Source organism: Paralichthys olivaceus, chromosome 7, assembly GCF_024713975.1.
Source record: "Paralichthys olivaceus isolate ysfri-2021 chromosome 7, ASM2471397v2, whole genome shotgun sequence".
In the NCBI taxonomy this organism is placed as follows: domain Eukaryota; kingdom Metazoa; phylum Chordata; class Actinopteri; order Pleuronectiformes; family Paralichthyidae; genus Paralichthys; species Paralichthys olivaceus.
In genome coordinates, this window is record NC_091099.1 from 14621275 (window position 1) to 14648842 (window position 27568).

The 27568-nt window shown below is 40.7% G+C and overlaps 3 protein-coding genes across 9 annotated transcripts; 1 reads left to right on the plus strand and 2 right to left on the minus strand.

Moving 5' to 3' along the window:
- Positions 1–65: 65 nt before the first annotated feature.
- Positions 66–5676, plus strand: zwilch (zwilch kinetochore protein). Of its 2 annotated transcripts, none has more exons than XM_069527779.1 (18): positions 66–407; positions 529–571; positions 1276–1368; positions 1776–1933; positions 2036–2226; positions 2327–2406; positions 2486–2641; positions 2780–2851; positions 2941–3034; positions 3123–3175; positions 3269–3371; positions 3461–3540; positions 3722–3878; positions 4142–4170; positions 4250–4386; positions 4496–4591; positions 4822–4943; positions 5057–5676. In XM_069527779.1, the coding sequence occupies exons 1-18, from the start codon at positions 358–360 to the stop codon at positions 5143–5145; spliced, it is 1803 nt and encodes a 600-aa protein (XP_069383880.1). In that variant the 5' UTR covers positions 66–357; the 3' UTR covers positions 5146–5676. The 2 variants fall into 2 exon arrangements, with proteins under 2 accessions (XP_069383880.1, XP_019934447.2); XM_020078888.2 differs by having other exon boundaries at positions 4828–4943.
- Positions 5446–10553, minus strand: lctlb (lactase-like b). 6 transcript variants are annotated; one of them, XR_011243358.1, is made up of 16 exons: positions 10410–10553; positions 9466–9653; positions 9181–9341; positions 8989–9076; positions 8788–8897; positions 8576–8704; positions 8372–8467; positions 8232–8286; positions 7989–8150; positions 7632–7909; positions 7398–7524; positions 7084–7283; positions 6892–6955; positions 6583–6653; positions 6032–6076; positions 5753–5848 (listed from the first exon to the last, which is right to left on the minus strand). XR_011243358.1 is itself a non-coding variant. In XM_069527780.1 (15 exons), exons 2-15 carry the CDS (start codon positions 9590–9592, stop codon positions 5733–5735), a joined length of 1758 nt encoding a protein of 585 aa, XP_069383881.1. In that variant the 5' UTR covers positions 9593–9653; positions 10410–10553; the 3' UTR covers positions 5446–5732. The 6 variants fall into 6 exon arrangements, 5 of the variants coding, with proteins under 5 accessions (XP_069383881.1, XP_069383884.1, XP_069383883.1 ...); XM_069527780.1 differs by lacking the exon at positions 6583–6653 and having other exon boundaries at positions 5446–5848; XM_069527783.1 differs by lacking the exon at positions 6032–6076 and having other exon boundaries at positions 5446–5848.
- An 803-nt stretch (positions 10554–11356) lies between these two features.
- Positions 11357–13732, minus strand: snapc5 (small nuclear RNA activating complex, polypeptide 5). Its single transcript, XM_020078894.2, has 4 exons — positions 13572–13732; positions 12735–12863; positions 12562–12645; positions 11357–11996 (listed from the first exon to the last, which is right to left on the minus strand). The coding sequence occupies exons 2-4, from the start codon at positions 12822–12824 to the stop codon at positions 11805–11807; spliced, it is 366 nt and encodes a 121-aa protein (XP_019934453.1). The 5' UTR covers positions 12825–12863; positions 13572–13732; the 3' UTR covers positions 11357–11804.
- Positions 13733–27568: the final 13836 nt, after the last annotated feature.

Here is a 27568-nt window from a genome sequence, read left to right on the forward strand (position 1 = left end):
TTGCAGCTGGGACTATTTCTTTACTCCGTGTTGGCGAAGGCAGAGCGTAAAGACCGAACTACTTTCTTCACCAATTTTTTTGGCAGAATATTTTTTAATTTGCTTACGTTATATTTTCATATAGCCTAGAGTTGTTGTAAACTTTCAAACGTGTGTATGAATTAATTTTCTGTATATTTAAAAAGACAGAGTGAGGACCTCTGACCCAATGACGTCACAGTTTGAGAGCGAGCGCGCGAGAGTCAAAACATCAACATTAGCAGCAGAAAGTTAGTGTCTGTTTGAGATCAGGTGTTTTTGGCTCATTCCTCTGGTCACAGTTTGCTCGGTGGCAGGAGCTCGGCTGTGTTATTTACGATGGGCTCTAAGGTGATATGCAGCGCAAAGGAGTTCTTTAATATTCTCCGGTGAGTTTTGCATCTAACACGTTATTAACGTAGCTTATTTCTGAGCTAACGTTATCGCCAAGTGATGCTAGACAGTTGGCAAAGCACAACAACACTCGCTGAAGTAAAGTTCTGTTTTCAGATCTCTTCAAGATGAGGAAAGCGACGATCCGTTTACACACGAGGTAATTTCTTTTTATTTAATATAAAATCTATCACAGATCGGTGTGTACCCTGAAGTTCCTAGAGATTATATATTTGTTATCTTGTGTAAACAAGCTGCTATGCTGTGGTGCACAATATATTTATCTTGGGATAAGATGTTTGTGTTTAATCATTCAGATGCACACAGCTTATCAAACTCAGCTTATTATTATTATTATTATTATATTTTTCACCTGAAGTTCTTGTTGCTCTTGCACAGAGACACAGGATCTTCAGGAATCTTTTGCTGCGCATACTAAAGGACAACAGGCTCGTTTATAATACTACGTTTCGATCATAACACTTGAGAAATTAACAAACTCTTAAAAGCTATAAACGCAACTTAGTGTTCTCTTCAAATCATCAGCCAGTCATGTCTTTACTACGCAGATATTAACTCTGTGTGTAACTTATTTATTTTGTGCAGTCTTCACACAAGATAAATATCTTGTTGATAATTCTCTTATACAAGATAGTAACTTGTTCCCACAAGATACAAATATTTCATCTTTTGGACTTCAGAAGATCCGTTGTATGTCTGTGTTACAGCATGTTTTTGATTAGAGTCGATTGATCATTTAGAAGTTTAAAAGGAAATGAATAGCTAACTATTTTAATACTTAATTTGTAGTTTCAGTGATTATTAATGCAAAATGCAACATTTCAATGGTCCCATATGTTTCAGGAGGATGTCCAAATATTAAAGATGAATGGAGACAGAGTTGCTGTGGTGAATATGTACTGTGGTAACCAGTCAGTCTTCATCTGTCAAAAAGCTGTGAGTAATGTTATGGAATTAATTAACTATGTGTCTGTGATACAATGTCACATGTAGATCAAATGCTCAGTTTAACAGCCATTCATTCAACTCTACTCTTCTCATTAATGTGTGGAACAATGCACTATTTGGACTCTCACATATGTGATCTCATTTCTGAGAATGCATATGATGCATTTTAATTTTTGAGATCAGCTGCATCAAAACATTCCCAAACTCTAAAGCGCCCCATAATGTATTTTAATTTTTTGGATGTAGCTCAAGATATAAATTATGATTAAATTTTTTTCAAAATCGTGCAACTCAAGATACAAGTATCCAGTGGTGCGTTGTTTTTCCATACACCCTGGTCAATCCTCTCACCAGTGCTCACTTTTGGACCATGTTTATCTTTCTTTCTTCACAAGGTCCCAAAAATAAGTGAAGCTGATGATGATCAAATAACTGAGAATTCCAACTGTGCTGGTGATGATGCTGATAATGCTGATAATGCTGATGATGCTAATGATGCTAGTGTACTTAAAACAGACCTGGGACCACAGCCTCTCACAATCACGAAAGCAAGGTAATCAATGTGAAGAAACTTAACTTGAATCAATTCAAATAGGTTAATATAACCTTTGTGTCTAATAAACTGTAGCTGACATATCAAAATGTTTTTTTACAGGCAGTTACTGTCTTGGTACACATTAGCTCAAAATGCTAATGTGTCAGCTGTGGACAACAACCCTGCGTTAAATCCTCTGTGGGTGCGATGCGACATGTCAGATCCTGCTAAAACAACCTGGTTTGGGGCTGAAACAGTCTGCATCGGCAATAAAGTATCTGGTGTAAAATTATACTCTGTTACCTGCAAAGGTATAACTCAATTGCTCCATGCCTCTTTCACTAAGCCACCCATGGATCATTATCACTATGAGTGAATATTTGTTTATAATGTTTCATTCAATGTTTTTAGGTGCAGCGATGGACAAAAGAACTTTCATCACCTTGGATGAGCTGAAACAAGAGCACAAGAAAAGGCATCACCCCTCCTCGGTAAGTGTGCAGTGTACATCCTCTCTTTTCAGTCAGTGTGAATGAACATTTTTTCACTTACATCTGTCTTTACCTCTAGATGGGAATTAAGGGCAGTGCCAGGTTCCACTTGTTTGGCTCCACTGTTGTGGAGAACACAGTGATTGAGTCACAGAGCAGCGTGACAGTGGATTTCAAATGGAGTCATGTGGAGAGTATCCTCGAGACCCCACCCCTCTCTTCTACAGCTACACTGGTAAGCTGCAATAACACTTAGAATATACTCCTCTTACATAATATACAAAATACTTAAGTGAATTCTTGATCATATTCAAAATAAAGTTAAGTGTTTTGCACAAACTATGATTCTTGCTGTATATTTGTTCACATGCAGAATATCAAAGTTACCAGTGGAGACATGAGAAGCCCGATGTTTGAGATGTACAGGGAGATGGAGTTTCTTCAGGTTTGAGTCCTTCAGTGATCTGAGATGAGTGACTCTGAACATCAATGCACAAATAAACAAGTGAATAAATCAGATTCCTGTTATTTCAGACTCTTGCTGATGGTTTGAGAACTGGTGAGACTGAATGGATGGAACCTTTGGAGAGCACATCAGCTGTAAATCTCATCAAGGCCTACCTATCAGGTTTCTATTTTCTTATATGAATGAGTATGATTCTCCACTATTAACAGTCTATTAAGAGAATGTTTTAGTTTTCACTTTATTCTTTCAGAGCTACAGAATACTGCAAAGAATCTACAGGATCAGGCTCCAAACACAGCTGAGGTATGATAATATTCAAACCAATAGACCTCCCCATAATGTATTTATTTCAGAATATATGTTGTAGCTTTCCATCTTCTTCATAATTTCTTAAAGAGCACAAAGATGAAGTCTGGGACAGACACTCCCATTTTCAACTTTCTCTTGGAACGAGGAGATTTGGATTTTGTGGAACAGTTGTGGGTTCGCATGAGAAAGAGTGAGTCCTTTTCCAAATCAAAAAATAATTTGATGTAGCATTATAATCAGGCAACAACAATCATTTTCTAATGTTTCTTTCCATCTCAGGTGTGACTTCATATCAAGACATTGGAGACTGTCTGAAACTTGTCATCGAAGCCCTGAGATACGGAGACATCAAACCATGGGTATGGGAGAATGCAGCTTCTAGAAACTATTCAATTTTTCAATTCAATTTTATTTATATAGCGCCAATTCATAATTTACATTATCTCAAGGCACTTTACATTTAAACTACTCTCCACCGATAAAAGACTGGAGGTTGTTGTCTGTGAACTTGTCTGCTTTGTCTCGTGTCACTTCTCTCAGATTCACAGAGACAGCAACAGCTCCCTCAGCAAGCTCATCCTGCAGTCCTACCACCAGCAGATGGACCACGTGTCTCTCACAGGAGTCACACCCGTCCACATGCTGCTGGAGATGGGTTTGGACAAGATGAGAAAGGATTACATTAACTACCTCATTGGTAACTTGTGATTTATCTCAGAGAAAAATCCATTGATCTTCATGGAAAAAAAAAATCAAGCACACCTCGGGGACTGATATCTTTGAGTGTTTGAAATTTGGTGCAGCTTGATTGAATATAAGGGGACTATGGGGCCTTGGTGGAGGTATGTGCTCCACTGAGTGTCATTCTTGTGTTTAGAGTGATAATTATTTAACTGCATTATAAATAAACAAGCACAACATTTGCTTTGTCATTCAACTATTGTTTATCTTTTGTCTCAGGTGAAGAATTGGCAACCCTAAACCACTTGGTGAGCTTAAGACTTTTACTGACAGCTATTTGAAAATGACTGTTCATGAAATATTGACTTTGAGTATTTTACTCTCCAGTGTTACTACCTGAGCACTGAGGTTGATCTACAGGAGCAAGTGATCCGATTGAGAAAACTGCACCACCTGCTGGAAATAATTGTGACCTGCAGCACATTTCTGAGTCTGCCCTTCGACCGTCTGTTCCTTCTCACACAGTAAATAAAGTTTAGAGTTTTCTCTTGTAGGAGAATCCAAAATATCTGTTTGTATTGGTGACGTCCAGATGAGGTAACTGAACATCTTGTGTCCTCTCCTCTTGCACAGATCGTGTTTGCAGCACTACAAAACAATCCCATATGATGAGGAACACGAATTCAAACTCCAAATCAAACCAGCCCTGATCAGCCACTTTTACCAAAAGTAAGACGTGGAACCTTTCGCAGTCATTTATGTTTTAACACAAACTAGTTGTTTGTTTTAATAAAGTGTCAAAAACAAAAAGTATGACACTATTCAGGTGTGCTCATGACTCTGCTGGTGCCTCTGCATTCACAGAAGCTCCTCTTATTACAGTTTGAGGTGTCATGTTGTGATCACATCACCCAATATGCATTTTGTGTAACTTGGACCAATGTCTCATTTTTAATGAGCCACAGAGAGCAACCGGTTTTGTGGGGAGCTGAGGTTTTCAGTGGCCACGGTCCTCGTGAGGTCAGGACGTCGTTACAGCTCAGCGACAGACCACTGGTTGATCATGTCATGCTTGAAACAGGTGATTTTCATGCTTTGCACCAAATATGTTTTGCTGTTCATTTGCAAGTAGTAATCCCCGCCCCCCCGTGAAGTAAAGCAGTGCTAACTCTTTTGTTCCTGACGTGTCTTTAGATTACCCAAATGAAACAGTGAATGGGGACAGTGAGGACCCAGCCTTCTTCTCCACCATGGTGTGCTGCAGTCTTGTCAACTTTGCATGAACTTACACAACAAAATGCAAATGGGGGGTGTTTATTTTCATGTTTGATATTCTCATTGGTAAAATATCAGACATACTCAATTTAAAACCTACATCGGGCACTATAGATGTTTCTGTTAATATGATGTACTTTCTTGTTACATGTTTTCAATGAACAACTTTCAGTCCTTTGTATACTGTATATGTTCTTTGACCCTGTGAGGGTCTTTGTGATTATTATCACATCAGCTGTTTTTTTGTATTCAACAGAGAGATTGAGTTTCAACCAAATGATAACACAAAAAATCAGTAGATCACAGGCCTGTTTGCAATGGTCTTATTCCACAGCAGTTTTAATAAGAAAATCCAACTTGTTACAGGGCTATTCACACAGTGTGAGTGTCTGCAACTAAATTAATTATCAGCTCAACCAATGGTTTTACAGCAAACACTGTTTACACGTCAAATGAATGAAGTCCCTCATTTTCTTCTCTTCCATTTTAAATAATGCATTTATGTTCACACGTTTATTAAAGAGATGATGCATTTACAACAGGGGTGTCTGTGTGTTCATATGTGTGTTAATGTTATTATAAACCTGCACACTTTCTAGTTCCGCCGCCGCAGCAGGAACATGAGGAAGATGGCACTGAGCAGAATAGAGAGGGTGCACACGGTGGGAACAACAATCTCAGTTACCATCTCCATGTGGCTGGTCAGAGGATCTGCAATGCACAAAACACACAGATGCACACACATGAACTCCCTTGCATTGTTATATCGTTCAGACACTTATTAAGCCAGTCTGCATGCTCAAGCACAGCACTCAAAGGGTTAATATTGTTTCCCCCCCCTCTAAATCAAATCACCCTCGATATAATTTGCAGTTGGAATGAGTGATTCCTTACCATGTATAAGTCTTAGAATATTGGCAGCAGTACTCCGCTGTTCCTCTAATAAAAAGAGAGAAATGACTCAGAGTTGATTAACGGCACTTTAACCCTTTGAGAACTGCATGAAGCTACTGGGGAATATTTCAGGAGGCAGCGTTAGTACCACAGCAAAATAACTAAATCTGATCTTATCTTCTGAAATGTTGTGTATTGTGAGCAGTCATCAGCAATCATGGCTGAATCCTGTTCCTAAAACTTAGTTTGACGTTATATTATCTAAATTTAATTCTCAAATATCAGACTGTTTCACTATTTGATTAAATTTACAGTTCTGCTCTATGGCACTGATCAGTTTTATGTTTATGTCGAAGATGTTGTAAAATCAGGGCTATTTAATTAGATTTAATCACAATTAAAGAGGTAGTTACACTGTTTCTGACGAGCACAAGCTTGTTTGAAAGGGAGGTCTTGGTGTTAAACTGCGGCGGCACAACTCTGTTAGTCACATTTTAAACCACAATCGCAAAGCAAGAGAAAAAAAAATGTAAGCAACAGAAGAAAAATACCAAGTTCTAAACTTCGTCATGCACTGGCCAAACCTTTGGCATTTCTGCATGTTCCTTGGATTTTCTTCTAGCTGGAGGGGCAAACAAAGAAGATATCTCAGATATTCTGTGGATAATTCTCTTAATCTAGTTTTATATTTCCAGAATTAACTAATAATTTGTCCATGTATTTTCTGAGGTGCTCCAAGAACACACATTCAGGTCAAATACGAATTATATTGTCTTTGATACATTTAGTGCAAAATCTTTATTTGTTTACCCCAGCTAGTTGATAAGTGGTAAAGTCAGGGATGTTAGAGATGAACTTACCTGCTGCTAGGAGCTGGTTGCTAGAAGAACAGGTCTCAACTGCCTTCCTCCTCCAGTTCTCAACCTGTGAAGGTTTAGCATAAAATTACACATTATCACTGATTTATATACATAGATTATTAACCAATTAAACTACAAACCCTAATTACAGATTAAATTAGTTTATGTTTATGTTTGCATCGTTTCTCTCACCTCTCTCTGATTGGGAAATCCATTGGAGCTGATGATGCGTTTGTAAAACTGAACAGAAGCTTTGGGGTAGCGAGGTTTGTTTTTATTCCTGAAGTCCACATAGTACAAGCCAAACCTCTCGGAGTAACCCTCGTCCCACTCAAACTTGTCCAGCAGGGACCACGCCGTGTAGCCCTTCACGTTGACCCCGTCTTTGATAGCTGAGCGACACCACAGGGAGCACAAAGGTTGGATTAGACACGGAATTAATTTACTCGACCAAAGGAATAGGCTTATATTTAATCGTGTTGTAAAATATGCATGAGTTCACTCACCTTTCAACATTTCGTTGATGTAGTCTTTAAAATACTGTATCCTCCAGTCGTCACACAGCTCCGTGCACAACATCTTCTCAGAGACTCCATTCTCGGTCACATAGATCGCTGGGTTTCCATACTGAGTCTAAATAGGAAATAAATGAGAATGATATACAGACAGATTTAACTGGGGTTGTAGAGTCAACATTTCAGCTGTGCTTCCTTTACTGTACATTCTACACCAGTTGTCACCTTGACGAAATTGAGCAGGCGCCTGAAACCCCAGGGCACAGAGTAGAGCCATTCTGACCCGGGGTCCGGCCACCGTGGATCGACCAGCTCAGCCAGGTCACGGTCATTGAAGTAGCTGCTGCTGCTGCGGCCTGATGGAATGTTCTTCTGGGTGATGTAGCGGGTGGTGAAGTGGCCGATGCCGAGGAAGTCGCAGGTCCCCTTGATGTAGCTCTTCTCTTGGGGGGAAAAGGTGGGCAGGCGAGACGTCCCGAGGCCCTGCTGCACACTCTTCCTTCCTGCATCACAACCAGCGATCGGTTCATTAAACTAATGACACACTTTATTTCAGGATTAACTGCTCACAATTCAACTCACCGATAAAGTCTTTCATCACTTGGGGGTAGTCTCCGTGAAAGACTGGCGTAGCGAACCAGCCCAGGTAGAACTGGACGTATCTCTCAGCTGCTTCGATGTCTTTCTGGTTGCTGATGTCCACTGGCTCTCCCCAGTCCCCGGACAGAGAGATGCCGACCAGACCTGCAGGTGTGAAGAGCAGCTCTCAGCGCTCACACATACTGAATCAAGACAGTGTGTTTTACTCCCAAAGCTGTTGCTTACCTTTTTGCCTAGCTCTCCATTGTGTGTCATAAGTATGCCACACTTTGGCATGTGCCTGTGGAAAAGATTTTTACCTTTCAGTCAAAACTACTCATGGGTTGCTTGGTGTTTAATTGAATATTGTTTCTGCATTCATGTACCTTGATTATGTGGTGGGCAGCTCTGTATGCACCAGTTCCTCTCAGCCTCAGCCCCGGAGCGTGCTCACCTGTCTCATAGCCTTCGACTGCTACTGACTGTGGTCGAGAAAAGTGTTTGTGCAACAACGATGCATGCAATAGAGTAACTATTCAAAAACCATGTAAATGCACATGCGTAGAGGTGGGTGTTCATTTCAAACCTACCCACGGATTGTTGAAAGTGATCCAATACTTGACTCGGTTACCAAATCTTTCAAAGCACAAGTTGGCAAATTCATTGAAATGGTTGACCATGCTTATATTCTGCCATCCGCCGTATTTTTCATGTAAGACCTTGAAAAGCAGAAAGTTTAGAGTTTCAGTAAAATACATATCTGCAGCTTAATTTGAGTCTCATCAGTGTTTTGCATCCAAACCTGGGGAAGATCCCAGTGATACAGAGTGACAATGGGAGTGATGTTGTTTTCCAGCAGATGGTCAATCAGGTCACTGTAGTACTGTATTCCTCTTTCATTGACATGGTCAGCTGCAGGTTGTGATTAAAATGAAGATAAATGTTCAGATTCAGCAGTTGGCAAATACATATCTTGAGTTTTGAAGGAGCTGCAGTGACTCACACTTTATGCCGGTGGGCAGGAGTCGAGGCCACGATATGGAGAAGCGATAGTGGTTCAGTTTCAGTTCCTTTATCAGAGAAACATCGTCCTGTGCAACACACAAGCACAATGCAGTGAGACATTTGACATTCCTCTCCTTCTGTTCTCTCCATCTCTCTCAGACGCACCACACCTGACCCCCCCCCCCCCCACCTTGACTCTGTAGTAGCCCTCACAGGAGGAATCCCCTGTGTCATTCTGCTGGATTTTGCCTTTCTTGTGACTGAACACGTCCCAGATGCTCAGTCCTTTTCCATCTTTGTCCCAGGCTCCTTCTGTTTGATAGGCTGAACTGCCGGCACCCCACGAAAATCCTAAAAAAAATACATCAGCCGTTCAACTCTGATTCTTGAGAGGAACGATATCACCAGTTACTGAATAATTCAAATGAACAGTATTTGTGACTGCAAAAGGTTAAAAAAAAACAACATGGAGTACCAGCCGGAAAAGTGCCATAATAGAAGGAGCTGTGGTCGTTCTTTGTCCAGTCGAAGTCCTCAGCCGCAGACAGACACAGCACCAACATAAACACATGGCACACAGCGAATGCACAGCGGGGCCGCATGGTACTTCTGAACCTGCAGCACGGTCACTGTCTGGTTCTCCTCCAGTCCCTCAAAAAACGTCTGCACACACACAAAAAACATTCAGCATCAACTCACGGAACATGTTGCAGTACATCCAGAACACAAATACACAATGCTAACAAACCTCTCTCCTGAGATGATCTAAAATAATTATTACTTTAAAACAATCATACGATCACTCTGAACTCTCTGGAAGTGTCCAACCTGATGCACTACGAGGATTCCACGTTCCCCGGTGCAGAGCCAAATGCCCCCTATTCAAACTCAATGGGGTGTGAGCTCATCTTGCTGAGGCAGACAGATCCCATACAAACTATGGTTTCACCTCTGTAAGCAAAGTTGACGTTAGAGAGGTTGATATATTTACGCTGCACCATCACGAGACAAAGGATGGACTTCACCACACAAAGAGACCAAATGCTTTACACCAAAACGGTGTTGTTTGACAGTTAGAAGGAAATGTGCAATTCCTTTTTGCAGAGTGAAGATTCATATCCATATTTAAATGCTGACAACTTGGAGAGAATCAACAGAGTTAACTATAATTTGTTTCACACATTAAATTTTAATCTTTAATCTAATCCTGAAATGGTTGTGATGCATAAGATTCCAACTGATACTGCAGAATGACAGCTAAATATCGATTTATATAGGATTATATATTTTTTCTCATTGTTCTCCTGCAATTAAGTTTTTCACATAACCAGCACTTACTCACAATCTCTAATCATATTTCCATTGAATTTGATTCACAATATCAAATGTACAGAATAAGATGTAAACGAGCCTGTGTACCTTATGAAGAATTCATTTGCAGCGGGTGTGTGCTGAGCCAGTGTGGTGGGTGTATGTGAGCCCTCCTGGAAGAGCAGAGCGCGTGTAGAAAGCTGAATATATCTGTTGGTGCAGTCTCTAGAGCTGTCCCTGCTGTCAGTGTGAAAGCTGGCCTCATTGTGAGGCTCGATGCATTGTTTCACATGTTTGGAAAAATGCTGAATGGTTTGCGAGTGGAAAGTGTTTGCACTGCATTACCCATTGGCCTGGGTCAGGTTAGGACAGTTTGATATACAGGTATTACCTTAACGGAGTATCTGAGAGGGAAACTGAAAACAATATGTCCGGGACAAGAAGTCAACAAAAAGTAATGTTGTGTAAGTGACATCAAAATAAATAACGTTGCATAGTCAGCACACTTCCAAGGATTGTGCACAAATTGATGGTCCAGTTACATTCAGAATTACTGCTTTAACAGATTTATCCAGTTTTCATCAGCACAGTATCTTAAAGTCCTTAATGTCCTTTCATGCACATTTAATCTGGTCGTTCAGTTTTATTCACCTTAATCACTAGACAGTGGACACCAACTTCCCAAAATGAAGAAGGAAGAACTTCTTTCTTTTGTATGGCTGACTATCATCTGATATTCTCTGTATGGATGGATTTAGGAACCAAGTTGGCGTTTGTCCCCGAGATAATTTGGATTCCTCTTCAGCTGAAGCACGTCACAATGATTACATTCATCTATTTTATTCTTAAGGTCTAATCCAGTCTGCCTCGCTGTTCTCCAGGCCTCTTTAATTAACCTCTTTGCTTTCTTTAAGTGTCTCAGAAGAGAAACTCTCTTTACATTTTAGAATATTTTTGAAGTCCTTTGTTAACCGCAGTTTAAAAAGGAAACCTGTCATTTTTGGATGGTGTCTTTTTATCCACACAAGAATTCATTGTAAGATCAGTCCAGTGAACCCTATTCAAAACATTTTATTTTGTGCTTACAATGATCATTTCTTCCATAATGCATACACACTATATTCTTATATGGCCCAGCCATACATTTTCATGCTAACAGTCACATCTTAACATGTGATTCTCAAGTGAACTTGTTCAGTTTCTTATCTTTAGCACAACATATTCACTAAGCTATTAAGCATCTAATAACACTATCTGACTGCATTTCAGTGAGACAGTTCAAGGTTTTTCACAAAGTTTGACACATGAATTCTGACATGTTTGAAATAAAGGAAATGAAATCAGGCAAAGGAGAGGATACTGTTACGGCACGTCATTACACTGAAACTGTAACTCACTTCATCCAAATAAATTAAACCTACCAAGTGATCATACAAAACAGGTGAACAAAGAAAATGCTGTATTCAGAGGTGCAAACATAGAAGCCCATGAAATGCTGACATCTCAATAATCGTCTTCATCCTCGTCCTCCTCAGGCACAAATCTGAGCTCATTGTCATCTTCTAATTCATCTTCCTCATCATCCTCATCATCATCTTCGTCCTCTTCTTCCTCCTCCATGTCATAATCTACAGCGGCATTCAGTAGCAGTTTGGTTTGATTGATTTCGCTTTCATCATCAAGGTTAATTTGAACCTGAAATATAAAACAAGTCATTAGTGACAATGTAAGTCTTCAACTGTTAGTCAATAGACATAGACATGTTTGAAATAAAGTTCTATCATCATCATGTGTTTTACTTTATTTCCAAGGAAAAGCTATTTTATGGTGTGTTAGTAGCAGAATACAGAGATGTTTCTAATTCAGAGGAAAAAATGTCCAACACTCTTCAAAGGGAACACAAGTGTTGTGATGTTAATAGTAGAAAATGAATTCCGTCATTTATGTAATTTAGTCTCTACATTGCTAAATGACACAAAGAAGCATCTTAAGAATGTGCATTTCTGAGTAAAAGACAATAATGGAAATAAATACAGTCCTGAAATATTTGTGTGTTTTTCAATGCACTGAAAGAATCTGATCTGATTTTCTGATCATAAAGATTTCAAAACAAAACCAAATAGAAATACCTCAAAACATAGAGACAGGCTTTCCTGATTTTATCAGGGCTGTTTGTTTCATTTATTGGTTGGTTGTCTTGCTAATTGTGTAGCACTTTGTGACAGCCGTTTTAAAGGTTGTTCCTGGTGTAGGCATTTACCTCAGGCTCTGGGGACAGGCGTTGAGAGGCTCCTTCCTCTTCTGATTGAGCGTTGATGATAGATTTCAAGGCCCCTTCTTCAAACTGAAACACAAAGTGAATACAGGATGCATAAACCCCAGGATACATAAACAAATATTGACCCACTCTATCCTAAACACTCAGTCACTCACCTTCAGTCTGTTCAGCTGGTCCTGTAGCATCACTTTGATTTTGAGGAGAGTCTCCTCTTCCTTCTTCAGCTCCTGCAGGCGGCTGTGCATCTTTGTTGGTGCTGCAGCAGTCAGACCATTCCCTCAGCACTGAAGAAGAGAGACATCAGTAACATGCCATTTTATTATTTAAACACAGATCGGGGTGGTAACCTGTCAAAACCTACTTTACTGACAGTTGTGCAATCTTGCCTTGTGTATGTATAGCATTATTTATACTTATTTGTATATAATATATTATTTTTACTCACATTTTTAACTAACTTTTTATATTTACTTATCTTATGCAAGCATCTTTACTAAACACATCACGTGTATGGTATTCTAGACCAAACTGTGTGGAATAATTCACTATTTCAACTACTGGATTATATTATGAACATTACTTTACTTTGACTTTTATACTTTATAGATTTAGTGGAGTGAGTTATTATACTCTTATAGCGAATAGGGAGTGTGACGTGCCTGATACCTTGCTGCTGTAACACAAGAATTTCCATCCATCCATCCATCCATTACTGTTTACATCTCCAGAAATTACATTTTTCAATTTGATAAGGCGACAGATCTGCTGATCAGCTACAAGAAACTGAGTGTTTCAAAGAGCAGTTATGAAAGTTAAGAACAGATCGGTGATACTCATCACAGCAGCGCTGCGTCCATTAAATAAAGGTAAACACTATGTGTTGTTGCTGCTGGCTAGCTGCTAGCTAGCTGCTATGGAAAAACTATTTGTCTGAGTCGCGGTCCCGAGACACGAATCATTTTCCAGAGTAAAACGTAAAGTGAGATTATTACCTCTAATTATAAATCCATCTTGAACTCCATATCAATGTCGAGGGCGGTAAAACGTAAAAAAGAATAAGCTTCTTAATGCTTTTATTTAGCTGCTGTGCTACAAGCTAAAGTTTGGTTCCTGCGCTTATGATGTCATATCCGGGTCAATGTTGCCTTAAAGTGCTGTCGGAAATGTAAGTGTGTTCCCCGGATTCGAACTATGTGGTGAAATAGGACCGTCAGAGGTTTCACTGACCTCAGTGACAAACTTCACTAACAACCACGAACGACAACGTCAGACTGTTGAAGTTATTTGCTGTTACAAAGTGTTCTATGAGATAACGGCACTTTAACTGAAATATCTTTATATGAAGAATGATAAACTCATCAAACCCCGACTTATTATAATTTGGTTCGATTCAACATTTTGTTCATCATTCAGCGGTAGATAGGTGTAAAAGTTGCACACATATCACACGCGTGTCTTCATATTCATAAACAGACTACGTAAAGGCAGCACTAATGTGGGAGCAACGTTACCTCTGGCGACATCTTGTGGTTAAACACAAGATCAGAGCGGACGTAAAGTTTCCCATTTCATGCATTTTCTGTCAAATGTCACAGAATGTACTTCCACCGTCAGTGTTTTACTGTCTGAGGAGAAGAGAAATCACCCAAGGCTGCTGCACAGTATCCAGGACACTTGTTTATAGAGAAAGCATTTGATTGCATCAAATAATTAGAACCAGTGAATTGAGACAGAATAACTGAGATCTCATTGCTGGATAAACAATGCATCTGTGTGTAAAGTTTCGAATAATGCAAACATATCTTTGTAAGGTCTGTAATTACATTTCATTCTTATATATTAGCTGTAAAATACAACAACACTGATAACTCTGTAATGAGCTTAAATGAGCCAAATATATCAACTAAACCATTTATCAGTTGTTAAATGACCTGAACTATATTTCTGTGTTTTGTATAGTTTATATTCTTTGTTGCAGCTTTTTGTAAAATGTCTTCAGCTACATATTATGTTTTCTTTCTGTTGACCTAATACACGTTGTAGATAAAAGAAGGAAAATATAAAAAAAACTACTTTCAAATAAAGCAAATACAAAATGTATTTCAGACAAATATAGTGTATATTGCAATTTAAAGGAAATTCAGTGCTTACACAAAATGATTTGCTAAATCTGTGAATGAAAAATGAAAATTCAAAGAAATGGTGTTGAACACTTTTTAAGCGAAATTAAGTTTCTTAAATCGGAATTTCAGAAAGCTTTACATGCGTTTCAAATATAAAGATTGTTTTATATAAAAAGATGGTTGAGTGCCCAAGTAAGTCAATATGACAATATGTCATCTGTTTCAGTAAACATCTTCATAAAGTTCAAATAGTTCTTCTGTATTTTTCTTTTTCAATTGTTATTGTTATTTTGTTCCCTCAATATTTCCTTCCTGCACAAACTGTTCACGTGTCCTGTCCCATTTACAGGATGGTCACCTTTATTTTGAAAACACTTTAACGTGATTGTAATATAATGCTTCATACGCCTGTAATGTAATGTTTAGAGAAAATATCCACCACAGAATGAGCAGGGGCTAGTTTGACTGTGTCTTTTGGAGTCGAAGCTGGCTTGACCGCAGTCCAGCAGCCAGTAGCAGTTTGACCAGGTGAACATGAGTTAGCTCATTTAGCTAATAAACGTATTTCTACCAGTTAGCAAAGGCCCCAGTGGCCGTCCTCCTCTCCAAAGTGAGGTTTGAAGTGGCAGGTGTCAACTTTACTGCACCAGGAAGCCTAATTTGTAACAAATGTAGTTCATGGTGTTAGTCTTTCTCATAAAAGCACAAGGGTCACACTACTGGAAGGTAAAAAAGGCCTTAAAACCTGCCTCTGTTTGCCGTCTCATCACACTGTGTGCAGGCAGCTAATGTGCTAAGAATACATTCATGCTGGTGTGATTGAAGAAATGGGTTTTATTTTCTGTATAACAGGAGCAAAAGGTTTGCAAGCATTTTTTAAGGAGAGGTTCTTTTTAAATCCAGATTTATGACGGCATCCGAGGGAGTTTGGAGCGTTTGCATGCATGTTACAGAAGCTGGGATCATACACACGCCACAGAAACACCCAGGATTTCCATGCATGCTCAGTTTGTCAGTGACTGAGCGGCCCTGTGTTTATCCAGGTATCCGACCTGCCCCATAAGAAAATATTCTGCAGCCTTGCACATTACCTCCAAAGCATGCAAGTCCCACCTTAAGTCCCCCCCACCCCCACCTCCCCATTACACAGAGAGGGAGCGAGCAACACAGATAACAAATTCAGTGAAAAGTTAAATAAATCACAGATGGAACTGATTGATGTGATTAAGATCTGAAACGGCTCATAATCAGGCTTCTTAAAAAATGTTAGAAGAGCCCATTAGGTTCTTTATAGAATTCCTCGACTAAGTCCATCCAGATGTGTGCACTGATAATCACAGCACCCAGGCACAACTGGAGACCAACAATGGAGGCCAGCCAACAGGAGAAATACCTGTCTCTGTTCACACACACACACGTACACACACGTAAAAAATGACTTCTGTAGGATAGAGGTTCCTCAAATTTTAGAACAGATCCCCTCTGTTATTGTGTTATCGCACATTAATCTGTGGTGAAATGTTTTACCAGGACCATCAAACTGTGATGGTGCATCTTATCCAACAAGCAGTGAATCTGTAAAAAATGTTAAGATATTGCTCATTTACTCTTCACATCCAACATACTAGATCAACCTCAGTATCTTCATATCGGACTGACTTAAATGGAATATGTAAAAATATAAATAAACATACATACATATCATATATAATTACAATAATATACCAGCACTTTTCATATAGCACCTCAACATTTGAACATTCACCAACTGAAACTTACTCACTAACTCTTTGCAGTTATCAGGGTAACTCCTGGTTTACTTCAGGGTTTTCATTCCTATGAAGCTCGTTCACTTCTTATCGGGGTAAATCACCATGGTAACTTATGCTGAACGGCTAACCTGCTCCAGAGCAGGTTAAGTTGGAGGTAAAAGATCAAGCAGTATAAAAGCAGAGTCCACTCATCAATCAATTCCATTGAAACACAACAGCACCGTTCTTAAAGGATCCTGTGGAGCAACAACAATAACATGAAGAGGATCCTGTGGAGCTAGGTTTGGAGGACAAGGGTCTTCAGAGAATGACAAAATAATCCTTATTAAAGATATAGATTCTCATTGGAGGGAATGATAAACCTCTGTTAACTGCTGGAGCTGAATATAACCAACCTGACACTAAGAGCAATGTGCTCACAGTAACACTGAACACTTTTATCTATGTTTCTTTACTTGTGGGAGTTACTGATATTGATTTACTGGGTGTGTTAGCAGCAGGATAACCAGACATAGTTTTATACTTTTATTCTTCCCTTTAAGTAGGTTTATTCTATGAAATGTAATATTTGTTTGGAATGGGGGATAGTTTTTACCTTGTGACCATGTGATTAAGTGAAATGATTCATGTCTCATCCAAGTGACTTCTTCAGTTCAGTTCAGTTTGACAGGTCTCGTTAGTAAAGAACAGGAACGATTCATATCTTGTGGTCCTGAGTTATTTATCTCATTCCCACGCATTATTGTATTGTGGTCACTTCATATATTTTTTCCCAAATCTCACCAGGGCACCCTCTAACGTACACACTGACAAAATCAGAGATTTTTACCAGTTGCCATTTCTGCAATTAGCAGCTGTAACTGTTTATTTTAGTCTGGATAATGTTTTTTCTCCTCATATTTTTCTAATGTAACAGTTTGCTCCTCGTTTGTGAATTATGTGGCTCTGCTGTCAGTTCACAGTTGTGATTGGTCATATGCAGTAAACACCGCCCATTTTATCTGCCTCCACTCAGATCTTGATGAGGAAAACCTGGGTTGACTTATCGAGTTAATAATAACCAGCTTCGTGTGGACGCTTAGCATGACTGTGATTGTTGGGTTAAGTTCAGCTGGATCTCGGAAAGATATCCTGGGTATGTTGAACTCGCTGTTGTAGCACAGGCCCCAGGTATCTCATACAGGTTTGATATATTCCTGTCATTACAGCTGGGGTGGAAGGTGCCTTTTTAAAATTTAACCAAGAAATACTATAGTATGTAAGTACTATAGTGCAACCTTTATGTCAAATGTATGGTTGTATATGCTGTCATGTTATGACTTAATTAATTCATTTCTTAAAATCTACTATAAAGATATATATAAACAATACTGTGTGAAAAGATGAGGTCATTTGCTTCCAGTAAGTTTAGCTTTAACACAGCAGTTAACAACACAAAATGCTTCATGTTCTTTATTATGAAATAAGAGGTGCTGTGAGATTTCTGATGTGTCTGCCTTTCTGCTGCTACCTAAGGAAATGGTTAAGAATGGGAATCCATTCAATTTGTGCCAGTTGACTTATGGATCAATGTAATTTTCATGACAGCACTGTGCATTTGCTGTGTTGTGGAATTTGACTGAGTACAAGAACATTATTGCTTTGAGGGCCAAGCACGTAGAGAGTCTTGGGAGGCAGAAACTGGAGCTGTGTGTCAGTCTAGTAGAGACCTCAAGGATTTGGGGGTCAGACGAAAAGGTGCTGTGAGGCCTGCGCCCCACTATCGCAGCTGCCAGCCTCCCGGCACAGACATGCGAGGCCCCACTGTGGCACGAGGGTTTTACTTGGAGCTGGTATCAGCAGCTTGGAGGTGGCTAATACTGTACAGTTATCACTCTCCTCCTCAAGCTGCACAGTTGCTTTCTCCTTGTCATCACATAGACTTAGTTGCTTCTACATTGCAATTTCTCCCCAGTCAAATCTCTCCATGGCAGGGCTTTGAGCCTGGTGAGGCCCAGTGGCAGCTGAGGCCGCAGCTCATCCGCCCTACGTGCCGCTGCGAGTGGTGGTCTGCAGTGCTTCTGCAGTGTTTGAAAATGCTCCCACTGTCTGTGGAATGCAGCACAAGGCGTGTTGGATGAGGGGCCTCCAAAAAGGCGGAGGAGGAAAGGGGGTGGGGTACACAGGGAGAAAGAGAGAGGAGGGGGAGACCTTTGAACAGTGCCGTCAGGAAGTTATGACTCAATTTTCATTTGGAGCAATAAAACAGAGAGCAAGAGCACTGAAATAGAGGAGAGATGAAAGATGGAGAAAAAGAAAAGATAATATGTTGGGGCCCAGAATTTGCCAGAAAGCAGAGGTTTGTAAAATCAATTGATGGGTTTTTCCCATTTATCACACTTTGCATAATCCAAAACAACATTGGTAAAACAAGACTTATAATAATTTGAAATGCAATTTTCTTATCTTTACATATCTGACAATAAAGCAGCATTTGGCTGCTTACCAAGAGTTTTGTTCTGTCTGAGTCTGTACACAGCTCACTGGCTCATCAACTTTCTGTATTGAATTGATTCTTCTCTCTCTCTCATTCTTCTGATATAATTATTTTCCCTGAGAGTTAACTTTTTTCAATAATCTTTTGGCAGATTTTTCTCCTCCTGGTGGACCATAAGAAAAATCTGTAAAGTTTTTACTGGCTCACTCAGTCTCTTTACCAGCCCTCTCTTTGCGCCTGTCAACTGAGGTGCGCATGCTTGTTTTTGTGAATCATTAATTTATTTCTCCTGTCTCAGCAGAAAATGGTACACCTCCTGTGTACCTACAGTCATGCATTGTGTGTTATGTGTATCCTCATTATGTTGCTAGGCTACTGAGTGTTTTCAAGTTTATCTACAGAAAGTCTTTCAGACTCAATCAGCCTTAGAAGTGTTTTATAAGCACAGTTCACCCTTCATTGCAAAAGAATATCTGATGTAATGAAAGAACATGTAATACTCTGGCCCTGACACAAAGGTAAAACATTCTCCTTTTTCTTCAGAATAGAGATGTTTTAGCAAAGTTTTGTTCATTTGTTTCAGGTGCTGAGCAAAAGGGCTTTGGCGCTGTGTCTTTGTGTAATAATAAGAGGGAAAACCCTGGTCAATGGGGTCATGAGTGAGTGTGGGATTGTGGGTTCTCTTGCAGTGACAGTTGAGGAAAACCAGCATTGACGATCATTCTTCACTGGTTCAGAGACAAGGCACCCAGAATGAAAAGAGTTTTAATCTGAAAGATTTGTATTTTTCCATTTTTAGAAGGTGATGGGAAAAGTGGGGGTGGCCGTTCCAGGATGTTCCCTCTTAAGCGTTACAGTGAGCTAGACAGGAGCCTCGGGCGCCTATGAAAGGAAAGGACTCACGAGGAGATGCTGGAGCCTTTGTTTCCAAGGAAGTACCTCAACCTTTACATTTCCCGTCCTGAACTCCCACACACACACGTTCATGCACATTGGCACATACACACACAGTGGGACAGATATATTAAGTTCATTCATTGTAATCAGCACAATGTTCTGCACGTACACGGAGACAGACAGATATGGATGCATACTTTGTTGATTACATTATGTGGTTAAAAATAATCCTATAGGCAATCACACCCTTTCATGCTGTGTACAGTGTCAGCAGTGAGTGAAATCATCTATATGCAAGTGAAGATGTAGAGTAATGGTCCAATATGCATTAGTTCTTGGCGCATCGAAACCTTTTACAATAATCGGTCAGATGCTTAATCCCATCGGGCACACTGTCACCAGATCACAGAGCATGATTGATAATAGTGTTAATCACCAGATTACCCACAGCAGTATGGCATGATCCACAGTGCGGTTTTTGTCTATCAACACTTGCGTGTTCGTGTGTGTGTAAGTGTATAGCTCGGTGCCCGCTGCAACTATGATGCCATCCTCATTCGTCAAACGAGCGTAGTAAAAGCATTACTCCCTTGCCCAACTGGAAAACCTGATCATCGTTGCCGTCAGCAGTTTATTATCCGAAGCGCTTGCGTTCCAGGACACACTCCTGATTGAGTGTCCTATTCATGACAAGCTCGGGAAAGCGTATTTATCCCGTGTTCAGATTTAATTTCAGTCTGCTCATGTGGCTTTTGTTTGGCTTTTGTTAAAATGACCTGCCCAGAAAGAAAGAACATTCGATCAGAGTGGATGTACATGTCATCCCATGGAAGTGAAAAAGCAGAGTGACAGTGTCGTGGAGGTCTGGTTCTGTGAAGTACGTCAGGACGCATGGAAAACTGAAGAGGCTAAAAGCTCTGGCAGATCCTGGTTGTAAGGCAATCCAATGAAACCACAGTAAAAGCCTGTTGATTTAGGTTGGGCTAAATGGAGTGAGCTTCTTTATGTCGCAGCCCAGGGAATGCCTCAGATCACGGCATGAGGTTTGGGCCCTGATATGATGTGGTTTGGTCAGGGACGGCGGGGGCGAGTTTGGGGCCAGGGCTGAGGAGAATGCTTCTGTCACAGCTGAGATTTGTAAACTAATTGACCACCCATACACAGCATTCCTGTTCCACAGGCTTTTTTCTCAGGGCCCACAAACAAACCCAGAACTTGAGAACACCTCCACCAGACCAGGCCATCTGACTGTAGTGTGATTAATTACATTTTCCCTTTTCCTCCTCCTCTCTCTCTCCCCCCTTCTTTCTTTCTTGCTCAGTCTCTCGCTCTCCAGAGCCTGGTGTATTGGTCTGTGTTGTCCGCCTCCCCCTGTGCCCTAAGTTAAACATCCTTGTAATGTCGGACCAGCCAGAAGGAAATCCACTGTGTTTACCTTTTCTGCTGTCATTTCTTCTTTCCATAATGATTCATTATTAGTAAGTCCACAGGCTGGTGTTCCTGTCCTGCTGAGCCTTTTCAATGTCAAATATCCAAATGCCTACAAGATGTGGTGAAAGTGTTTTGGAGCAGGTCAGATTACTCCCATAGGACTGGTTGTGTGATCATGACATAGCAGCAGCTAGAATGTAATCAGTGTTTGTGCATGTGTCATATTCTAAATGTAATGTGTGAGACTGATGTTTTGCTTGTTTATTTACAGGTTGTTGTTGTTTGTTGCAGTCAGTTTTGCAGGTACGCGTTTCTTGGCTGACATTGCAGTTGTTGCCTGTGAGAGACTGAGCTGTCCCTGTCATTTCATCTAAAACAAATATTGACTGCAGAGGTTTGGCCATTCTTTGAATTCCTAGAACAGGCACTGCACTCCTGACTTTCTCCTTTATTTCCTGACTGTCATTAACTAAACGCTCTGCTCCTGTTTTGATACCTCAATCAAAGCCTTACAGAGGTCCACCACCTTTGCTGAGGTTATAGTGACATTTAGAGAAGTAGTTCAGTATTTTTGGAAATTTACTTATCTATGTTTGTTCTGAGCGTTATATTGCTCTTATATCTGAGTGTTAAATATGACATTCCTGTGAGAAGACAGTTAGCTAAGTAAGTTAGCCTAGCACTAAGACCTAAAAAGTGTGGAAACAGCAATTCTGCCTGACCAAAGGTAACACAATTCACACACAAATACTTTTTAAAGCTTTTTCATCAACGCTTAATGGTTCATTTGTTTAATTGGTACAAAAACATGAAGTGCAGAAACTACAGCTCAGAGAAAATATCATTTTCATTCATATCATTCAAATATCAGCCATTATGTCATTCTTCTCTTTCTAAAAGTATTTCAGCATTCACTAAAATCCTCAGTTGGTCCGGCTCGTGTAAACACTGCAAGTTGTGGATTTAGGAGGTATTGGATGATTTCTTGGCTGTCAACAATAACTTCAGAGCTGTAGTTTCTGTTGAATCTTCTCCTCTCCCTCTTTGCAGAAATTGAATGATAATTATTATTTCCCAAAATGTTTAAACAATGTTTCAACAATGATTTTAAAGACTGTAGAACATTAGCTCCAGTAGAGATTAGTGGAGTCCCTTTCCATGCCATCTAAATGATCGAGTTATATTTTGAGTATCATTTCGTTCCTCTCTGTGAGGTCCATGTGTATATGAGGAGGTGATGTCACCAGTCAGCTGTGAGGATGGCAGCCTAATGGAGGTACAAGGCAGAGCAGGCCCATTGGTTGGAGGAATGTGTGAACACAGTGACAAAACCGTTTATTTTCAGGCACTTCCACGGTGAGATCTAGCACCCGCAGCCCAAGTGCAACCCAAGGGAAGACACAGCTGCGTGCGAATGGTGAAGCTCCAGCCGCACTCACTTTGTTCGTTCGACACGAGGGCAGCCATGATCTCAAAGAACACCACCCATCTTGTTAGATATTCCGAGTGCACAAACTGAGACATTCCAGACATGCAAACTGCCTGTGACAAGTGATCGCCCTTTGGGTTTTCAACTTTGGCGTGCTGCGGCCTTCTTGGCACAGTGAAGAGGGTTTAGAGCTGAGAGTTTGTCCCTCACTCCTGCTGTGGAAGAGTCCTGCTGTGGACTGTTATGTTCGAGAGAGCCTCCAGGGTGGGGTGATGATTTAATATTGACCTTTTCACCAGCGGACAGCGTGCACTGACAGTAAGGACTCTGTGTCACTTACTGGACTGTTTACTGGATTAAATCAGCCAAATAATTTATATCCAAGGTACTGCACAAAACAGAGTTGGTTTCGTTTTAGTTTCAAGAAGAGAGGGGTGAAAATAACATCTACCACTGCCAGATTAGTCACTGCGTGTGAGGGGGTGATGTTGGTTTTGATTGGACTCCAACTCTACTCCAATTTCTTCAGTGGTCGAATGAAATATGTTCTTTTTCAATTCACAACTGGAACCTTGAGGTGCGCTACATGTTTTAAAAGGCATTATAGAAGCCCACTGATTTCTCCATTTCATTAAACAGGGCTCGCAGTGTGCCATAGCTGATGTCATTCTACAGTTTCCTGTCATTTTCCAGCTCGGGCACAGCTCCACATGCCCTTCTCCAGAGTCCATCCAGTCAAAGCCTGACATGATTGATTCTTTTACACTTCATTTGGAGCATTCATCAAACTTTCACTGAATCATGAAACTTGGGCTGACTACTGTCCAAAGTAATCTAACCACAGCAAAAGAAATACTCTTGCCCTTGTGGGACATGGATTTCCCCAGTGATCTGAGGACATTTGTTGATACAAAGACAACAAATCTGCCGCATTGAAAATGTTCTGCCCCAAGTGCAATCCAACATTAAAATGTTTTGCCTAAGGAGGTCGAGTGGTGTCACTCAAAATTTTAGGAGATTCAAATATTGCTCACAAGTCTTATATTGTCACCAGAACTGCATGAAGAGGAAAAGGTGTACGTCTGTGTTTTTCAGACGGCTGCATTTCTTTCTCCACAGTCATGTATTAGGTTGCTTGATTGCAGTTGAAGTCACAAGCAGTTAAGTTGCCCCCCCCCCCCCCCACTCTTGCTTTCGCTACACTCTGGTGCAAATGGAGATTACTGCCAGAAAAAGACGGCAGCAGATTTAGCAAGAATGCTTCCAAGATCTTAACTATACTCCTGTGTGTGCGTGGAAGCGTGTACATGTTCCTCTCTGCATTTGTACGCTTGTGTGTTTGAAGTCCTGTTAGCACCAAGATTATAATCGCAAATGTCGTGAATGACCAGCTGTGGCGTGTCTGAGACGTTGCCTGATTAAAATCCAGACATGTACTAGTTAAGGAAAGGGAGTGGATTCTGAATCTCTTAAGTCCTCAACGTCATTTTTCTGTTGTAGCAGCTTATGCAATATATTTAAAGAGGCTTTCTCATAAATAATGATCAGGGTGGTTTTGCAGCTTATATTTCCAGTGGTACAGACATACTATTTACTTTACATTGTTGGTTGCAACAGGAAAAGTTAATGAATTATGGCTCGTATGTGCTACATAGGAGTGTATTCATCCTATTTTCCCATAGCTTGGCAGTAGTCCTCCACGACTGCGGGTTACATTGTGGGACGAGGGAGGAAGTGTTGTGGAGGGGCTATGAGGGCGTCGCTAGGCAACGGGGTGGGCAACTTGACGTAATGAGCGTGAGGCTCAGGAGCTGTCTGCTCAGTGTTCCAGGTCCTGACGAGAAGAGACAGGCTGGCCTTGGACGGCCTGCATGGAGCTGCCACCACGGCCACCTGCTCACAGCAATCATCACCAGTGCTCCGGCCAGCCACCGATACAGCATACAGACCCAATTAAGAGCCCTGCATGTCCCCCTCCAGCCAGCCATCACTAACACTCCTGCAAGTCTGACAAGGCTGCCTTTTTTCCCTTTAGCCAATCTCTAATTAATAACATTGGTAGTGGTGAGGCCGGGCTGTGCAGAACTGCTGAAAGGGGCCTGGGACACAGCTCGGGTAATCAGCTTAAATACAGGTTTATTTCCTGCCCCCTATGCCTTATTACTTCCAGCAGAGATTGCATTCTTTTATCTGTTTATCTCCAATTTCCTCTGACTTGTAACGTGTCTCCCGGACACACCGTCACCCTCACTTGAAGCCAGATTGGCTGTTCCTGGGAGATGGTTTCAGAGCAGTGATCACAGTTAGTTTTGGCAGCACAGCTCTCAGCAACATCTCCGTCTGTTCGATTACTGCCACACCACCTCCTCTTCCTTCACTCCCTCCTCACCGAAGGCTCTGAAAGACTATATCTAGAGGACCAAAGACTGTCACATTGACATATGACTTTATTGAGATAATTTAATCAGTTATAGTTTTGTAAGGAAAGTATCATGTTAAAGGTAAAGATCAGTCACAAAGTTATGGTCCTGCAACTGCACAACTTCAGATTTTAATTTGTTAAAATGTGGGGGAAAAAAAGAAGGGAGCAAATTATATTGTGAAATGACCTCATTACCAGAGCAGGATTAAGAGAGTGTGTTCCAGCCGAGAGCAGAGGAGGCGGAGGAATTTCCTTTCACTGGGGAGGTGTTATTGTTGGATCCCTGTGCAGAGTCGCAGGATGAAATATCCTCTTCCCCCTGTATGGGATTGACTCTTAATACAAGAGCACCACTTTTGATTGCAGGGAATCATGCCAAATCCTGTTGAGCAATTCAGACTAAAGTAAGATAGACCGACATATGTCTGTCATGTCTGTTGCGGCTTTTAATGAGAGAAAAATGACAATTACACAGATTTCCACTAGTCCAGAGATTTCTGCTCTTGGACCTGGATGTCATAACTAATAAGATTTGTCAATAATGATAAGGTGTACTTTATATGACTTTATTTTCTGGGTGTTTGTCTTGCTCTCTTCTAAGAATTGAGATTGATGGTGTTCCAAAGGGAGGACAAAATGTCAAGTGTGTTTTTGTTTGTCATGAGAGGGTTTAAACATGTTCATGTAGTTACAGCTTTCAGGCAACATTGATATGTTTTAATTGGCCTGTATTATCAGATTGCAGAAATTAATTATAGCACTATTGCTTTGAAAAACATGTTTCCCTCTTTTACATTGTCGGAATTCCCCCAAAACAAATTCAGTAAATTAGTGTAAATATGAGTGTGAACTTCTCTGATGAGTTGTTCACTTGTTCACCCAATGCCTTAAAGGCTTCTAGCCCCTTGAACATGAACAGTTGACATTGTTTGAGAAAAGAACCGATAGATAGCTCAGAGGCTAAGCAGCAGAGGGTGCTGTTTATCAGAAAGGGGTGAACCAATTGCAGCATGTTTGTAAAGAATGACTGAAATAAGCTGATGTTTCAATGAGGAAAGTATTTTACTTGACAAAATGTGGTAGTTGCAGCAGTCAGGATACAACTGTCTTCACTCTGCTGGGTTAGACATTCAGTGTGAGGATGTGATGGGTGATGTATTAATTTGAGCTGGGTAAACCCACGTCAGCGGAGGTGTTAGCTGACAAGCTTCAGGTGCCTAAATCAGAGGAAGCCACTTGAACAGCACCTGGAAACACCACTCAGATGAGATACCATGCAAACACACGATTTCCTGTTCCTCTGAAACACACAGGCTGGCAGCCTGCAGCCACTCCATAATTTGTCTTTCCATCACGTAGGTTTGTTCATTGTGTTTTCACTTATTGGAGTTTCCATTTCTAAACGTTGATTTGGGACTAAATCAATAGTTTATTAACATTTTTTATGCTATGATATTGACAGATCTATTGAATTAAACAACCGAAGTGGCTGCTTATTTTTGTTATTGTAATTTGTTACTTTTGGTAAAGCTACTGTCCGGCATGCACTGAACTGCAGATATTCTCCTGAAATTATCCAGAGGGGCAGTATGTGAGAACACAAATGTCTAAGTCAGTTGCTCCTGAGATTTGCCAGAGATTTGCCTGCCAGTCCCTCAGTAAAAACTCCAGAGGAATGTCAGAATGAGCCCATATGAGAATGCAGCAGGAACATGTCCGGAGGATTCACTGTGAGCCAGTGGGTACGTGGATGACAATTCTAACATGCAGCAAATGCAAAAAGATTAAAAAGAGATGCCATATATATATACAAAGACGCAAATGAAGACGTCAAATTGTAAATACGAGATTCAAGAGTTTTTGGGGATGGGGGCTGATGCTGGTGTAAAAAATCTGTGATTTATACGTTATGTCCTGCCTCCTGTATGCTCTGCACAGCTTCTACCCCTCATCTGAACGTTCTTTCTGACCTGGACAATTTCCTCCTGTGTAGTTCATATGTGAAAGGCAAAGTTTGGATAATGCCCGGACCCATTAGTCTTTCATGTCTGAAAATGGCTCAATAGCTGTGTGGCTGTGTTGACTGAAAGCTCATTGAGCTCTACTTTCTTTTCCTGCCATGGATGGAAATGTGTGTGCGCTGCCCATCACCCAATCTGCTCCTGTACAGGCGATGGTTTCAGTGCAGGAGGTTCAACAAATACCTAAATGGGGAGAACTGGGTGTGGGGCTGAAGAGAGGGGAGCAGTCAAACACCAAAGCCTCACTCTTTACCTGCATTAGGTCATTGACTGAAAAAGAGTAGGGCTTCAGTCACAACCTCCATCCCCCTTTGCTCTGGCAGCCCCTGCATGACCGATTGTACTGAGAATACACATTTCTTTTTCTGTCGTGAACAATGAATTTGTAGTTCCCCAGTTGGCCTGTGAGGAAAGGAGG